Source organism: Rhinichthys klamathensis, unplaced genomic scaffold (genome assembly GCF_029890125.1).
Source record: "Rhinichthys klamathensis goyatoka isolate OS25496 unplaced genomic scaffold, OSU_Roscu_1.1 h1tg000390l_1, whole genome shotgun sequence".
NCBI lineage: Eukaryota > Metazoa > Chordata > Actinopteri > Cypriniformes > Leuciscidae > Rhinichthys > Rhinichthys klamathensis.
Window position 1 is genome coordinate 439,426 of NW_026606893.1, and position 6,000 is coordinate 445,425.

The 6,000-nt window shown below is 38.8% G+C and overlaps 1 protein-coding gene across 5 annotated transcripts in view; it reads left to right on the top strand.

Annotated features, from left to right (window-relative positions):
• Positions 1–5,263, top strand: part of foxp4 (forkhead box P4) — a 126,510-nt gene extending 121,247 nt beyond the window's left edge. For all 5 annotated transcript variants that reach the window (XM_056234128.1, XM_056234127.1, XM_056234131.1 and 2 more), the window contains 3 exons: positions 1,280–1,346; positions 3,910–4,079; positions 4,965–5,263. In XM_056234128.1, the coding sequence (XP_056090103.1) occupies positions 1,280–1,346; positions 3,910–4,079; positions 4,965–5,112 (385 nt within the window). In that variant the 3' untranslated portion in view covers positions 5,113–5,263. The remainder of the gene's footprint in view (positions 1–1,279; positions 1,347–3,909; positions 4,080–4,964) is intronic.
• The last annotated feature ends 737 nt before the right edge of the window (positions 5,264–6,000 follow it).

The window sequence follows — 6,000 nt, forward strand, 5'->3', positions numbered from 1 at the left end:
CTCATGCACTATCTTCAAAGTTTTCTGAATTTATATATCTATGAAAATAGTACCATATTATTTCAGGTATTACGAGAGCACTGTATAACTTATAACCTTATATTTCATTAAGTGATAGAATGTTAATATAGTTGAATCTTATCCATAAAACATGGTCAATACTCATTATAGATGGGTATCAGGGTAACAAACATGACACTTAAATAATGCAATAATAAACATTTATAACTAAATAACATATAATCTATCATAAATGTATCACACCCTAATGCACATTACTGATAAAAAAGATCAAATTAAGATTATTTATATAAAATATAATGTGTAATATATGGCAATTTATAGTTTTTACTTCCAAAAACCGTAGTAAAATGACATATATTTTTTACTGTGTCGTTTTTTCACAAACAAACTGAAATGTAATCACTGTTCACTAAAAACTCTGCTCTGCTGTAGTTCTTAAATCAAATATGGCATCTTCCGGCAAGTTGAGTCAGGTTTGAAGTGACCATCATTGATATCAAATAGTTGTGCTGCCACTCATGGCTCGCTTAAGAACGCCTGCTCAGAATTTCTGTAGCTTTACAGACTGAAATAGGAGCCTGTCCGAAGTCATACAAATCAAAATAACCTGCGAAACACTGGATTAAAAGAGCACTCTTTAAGTGTTGACTATTTATTGAGTGGAAGTCCCAAAAACGGGCTTTATTCCTGTAGCTAAAGCGTGAGCTTGTAGGTCTGCTCTGTAAGTGGGGCTGTAATCGTTATTGGCATGTATGATTACCCTAATGGGCTTCCCATCATTACCCTATTACTGACTCTCTAGTCAAAAGCACAAAGGTCTCTTTTGTGCCTCGCCTGCTTGTGTTTGGCAGTGCATGCGTGTGTGTTGGTGTGCCTGTGTGTTTTTCCCGTCTGTGTCTACACTGTTTAGGGTACATTGTGAGCAGATGCACAGCAGAAAAGCGTGCCTGCTTGCATTTGTACAAACAGATGTTACACGCCGTCTCAAGCTCTGCCAGAGAGACGACGGCAAATTACCCAGCCGACGGCCTGCCCGCCAGATTTCAGCCCTGTAGCGCACAGACGCAGTGTGTGTGTGTGCAGTTTATGCTGTGTCAGAATGCATGTGTTACTCTCTATTGTTTAACTTTTCTATTTATCTTGTGTAAATAGAATAGTGCCTCAGCCTTTTTCATGGGTTTAGGAGCTTTTTTAACAGACTTTGATCAGCTCGTAATCCACACGTGTACGTAATCTTTCTTTTTCTCCTTCTCAGAAGTCCCACTCTTGTGAAGAATATGATTTCTGGGCTGGGATTTGGCTCCCTTAATGCCAGCTATCAGGTAAGTGCGTGTGGATTTTCAGTACATCAAATCAACATACAAACCTTATACATTCATCCACACACACTGGTTGTTATTGAAAATGATGGGGAAATGAATGACACATTTTTTTCTAGTTACTCTATTCTCCCAAATTTTTATTGATTGAAATATTCCACTTAAAACGTTTGATTGTCTGACTTGTGAGAGAATCGTCCTTTTAAGTCGTTTAATTTGTCAAACCAGTTCAGTGTTCGGTGCGAAGGATTCATTAGCAAATCGGTCTGAATTTATATTTGCATTAAAAATAAAGTCTCTAAAGTCATGGACGTTTCTAAATATGAATATACATTTTTCTAGAGGTCTAAAATATTTAGTTCGCTACGCAGTTCCTTGGTTAGAGTACAAGTTGCCATAGTGAGATCTGAAATGAGTGAATCTTTCTTTTCAACGAATTAGTCTAAAGGTTTCGTTACATTAAGTGATTTTTATACAACTGAAAAAATCCTGGATAATTCATTCCTCGGAAAGTGTGGGAATCCTGAACAGATCAGGCCAGATGAAGCGCACAAGGGCACTGATAACAATTTCCTCTTCTAATTAGCTGCTTCTCCCAAACCTCCTCCGTTCTCCTCCCTCCATCGCACACGCGCTCCCAGCCAGCCATATGTGATTTATAGCGTCAAATATTTGTCAATGAAGGTCACAGCATAAAATTAGTGTCTGTCCTAGAAAATCCATCTGAAACTCGCGACTCCTGTCTCTGCGAGTCCTGTTCTGAGCTTTCAGAGCCTAGCTGTGTGTTTTTCCCAAGAACACTGTGTGACGAGACAGAGATGGATCTGGGAGGTTAGCCTTTGTGCTTGCGTCCTGGTCTGGGTGTGTGAGCGTGTGTGGCGCTCTGTCAGGTCTGTGCCCATCCATCTCCTCACAGGACAAGCAGTGTCAGCGGCTGACAAACAAACAGCCCAGCTAATCACGGGCCAACACACACACACACACACACACACACACACACACACACACACACACACACACACACACACACAAACACACTTCCACCGCCCTGGCCCAGTTTGTCCCGCTCTGACCCCACAGGCCATCTCTATGGAAATGGAACTGCTCATCCTGAAAAGGCCGCACATAAACTAGCCTTTAACAAAAGAGCAGACACACAGTGTGCACAACAACGCCCTTCCAGAGTGTGAGAGAACTGTGGCTCTGCTGTTTTCCGTTTGTAATTCCTCGAGTGTGTTTTAGTCTGGTATTCTTAGCACAATCTCGCCTAAAATCGTCCGTTTAAAAGTGACTCAGCCTGGTCATCTTCTCATTAAACAGGCGTTAAGCATGTTTACCTATTAAATCTGTCTGTTTTTGCCACTTTCTTAAAAAATTGTTGGTGGCTCCCTGTTAATTATAGTTGGGGGGGGGGGGGGGATTAGCCTTTATTTAGTTCACATCAGCTAAACCTTGTGTGACCCTGATCATCTTTCTCGCCACCACCCAGTCTCAACAGAATCAGAATGAATTTCCCTCAAACTCTTTCATTTCGCCCTCTCTCTCTTTCTCTCGACGGCATATTTTCGGCAGTCACGACAGTTTGGATTGGCACGAGTACCACAAAATTTTCAGTTCAGAAGTGACTGTATGGAGACGAAGGAAACCAACCAGAACCGTTTTCCGTTCCGCTTTTCCTCATGTATTAAAATATCCATATGCATAGTTGTTTATGTTGATTTGTATGTAGTCATATGAATTTAACATTTACTTCCACTTTTTTTTAGCAGTTTATTGATTTATACCTTCAAAACCAGGAGTAAACAGTATATCAGGGGTAGTTGGTTTTTTTTTAACGGAAGTAAAAATAACATTAAAAAAAGAATTACTAAAAATAATCCAAAAGATAATGTAATGAATGCTATTATGTAAAATGAAGATATTTCAGATTATTTTAATAATTATTATTAATTCATTTATCACTGAAATTGTTATGCTGATTGTAATGAAAAATGTATTGTTAATATTATATTATTACATAAAATTATATTTGGCAAAAAAGTTTAAGCAAAAAGTTGCAAATTTAAGCAAAAATACTGAAGTATTACCAAATACTATAATACACTATAACATATCTCATGTCCTAAAGAGTTTTAGAGGTGTTTTAATTTGAGCACATGTGTAACAGGAGCGCAAGTCGGTGTGTCTGTGTTTCAATCGGGCCTGTTGCATGGAGGTGAGGAGACCCCTAGTGGTCACACAAACTAACCTGCTGCTCCACTGCCCCCAGATTTCTCTCAAAACATACAGATTGCATCGGTCCGGGCCAGCACATTTATCAAAACCAAAGAAGACTTATTAAAAAAAATCAATAAACTGACACACTTCCTCTGAGGATGCTAACTGTGAAAGTCACCATTGCCATATGACTTTGTGCCCAAGTACACCTTACAGTCATCTATATTCACTTAAAGACCTTTCAGACCTGCACCGCCATCAATGCCTTATGACTTTAGAGCAACATGTCCATCGTTGAATCTCTCTTAACTTTCCATAGTGACTTTATACTTCCATTTTGTGTGTGCAGGCTGCACTCGCAGAGAGCAGTCTTGGTCTTCTGAACAGCTCCACCCTGATGAACAGCACAGGTGCGAGTCTCAACATGCTGCACGTCGGCCACGATGATGTCAGCAGCACTGTTGAACAAGTCAACAGTAACGGTAGCTGCAGCCCGGGCCTCTCTCCGCAGCAATATGGGTAAGACTACAGTCAACTCACAGCCAGCTGTCTGCCAGTGCCTTGATATGTAGTGTACTACTAAATAACGCAATAACCTAAAGTTAAAGGGTCTTTTTAGTTTTTATGAAACAACAGTAATGAAAAAATAATGAATCCATTTTTTAATACACTAAGTGTATATATAAGTCTCTTATGCTCACCAAGGAGGAGTTTATTTGATCAAAAAATATATAAAAGATTAAAATAACTGTTTTATGTTCTAAGATATTTTAAAATGTAATTTATTCATGTGATGGCAAAGCTGAATTTTCAGCATCATTACTCCATTCTTCAGTGTCACATGTTCCTTCAGAAATTATTCTAAAATGCAGATTTTCTGCTCATGTTAAAAACAGAAATATTTTGTGGAAACTGTTATGCATTTTTCAGGATTCTTTTAGTGAATAGAAAGTTCAAAGGAGCAACATTTTTTTGAAATAGAAATATATGTTACAAATAACTTTTTTTAATTTTCATCCATTTAATGCATTGTTGCTTGAAAAAAAAGCTGTTGAACTGTAGTGTATATAATTTATTAATTATAAAAAGAATCACAATAAACAATATATACATAATATAATAATATTATAATTATACCATATATGTGGCATTTTATTTATATGGCGCTATATAAATAATATGTGTATATGTGTGTGTATATATATATATATCTTTCTTCCTTAATGAGATCTTAGGGATTATATTACAAATTATATAACATTATGTAAATGTATATATTTTAAATTGAAAATTGAAAAAGTGCCGTTTAAAAAGTGTTGCATATTTAAAGATTTGTCTCTCATTTGATTAATTTTGCTTCTATAATCTTAGTAAAGACTGACTTATTGTGTGTTACTGTCTCAGACATCAAATCCATGTGAAAGAGGAGCCAGCTGAGATGGAGGAGGACTGCAGACCCGTGTCTCTCATGGCAGCTGTCAATCAAAACCTGAGCATGCCTGGTGACGAGCGTGACATGGAGGAGGAGCTTCCCACAGAGGAGCTGGAGTAAGAGGAAGCGTTGACGGAGGCGGAGCTCACCGGCCCGACCACTCCCTCAAATTCAAGATGTTCAAGATCAAGTGAGAAAACAAAGATACAAAACCAACTACAACTTCAAAAACCAAAACAGGGTTAGACCTCATCTGTTCACAATGCAAAAACACACGTCCCCCCCCCCCCCCCCCCCCCTTGATTTTTTTGTTTCCTCAGAGTCAGTACCCTCGAAATGGCCCTTTGAGCAAGTGCGTTTATGTCCTCCTGTGTTTGAAACATGGTCTGATAGAAGTATGGACCAGCGTATCTAAAGCTACTGAGGGACAACTGACGTCAGTATACACACTTAGTCATTTTTTTCCCCCAGAAGTCACTTGAGGTTTCTCTATTTTAAGTCTTTTTAGCTTTAATTTTTATGTTCCTTGGGCCTGAGAACACTGTTTTTCTATGGGATAAATACACAGCGGTGATTTACCTCAGAAAGATGTTCACATGCCTGACTAGAGAGGAAAAAGATGCCGAACACACATCTTCGGAATGACTTCCGCTTTCAACCGGATTTTTGTACTCATTCAAAGGGGATGCTGTAAGACTCAGTGACTTTGCGGTCACACAGATAAATTCACCACTCTTGACAAAGGCAAAGACTGAAACAATACAAGCTGATAGACTGGCAACGGCATCCCTGGCCACCTGACCAACTCCTTTGTTTCTTTTTTCTTTTTTCGTCTCCCTTACATGACTGGACTGGAGAAACAGGGGACACATTCTGTCTCGAGGCAGTGTGTTAGCCTCCGCAGATGCTTGCGCTGTCCTTATCTTCATCTGATGGTATCCACAAGAATCTGCCAGAACGTGCTTTTCCCCCTCACTCTTTGTCAGACTAAACGTAGAAAATGTTGCT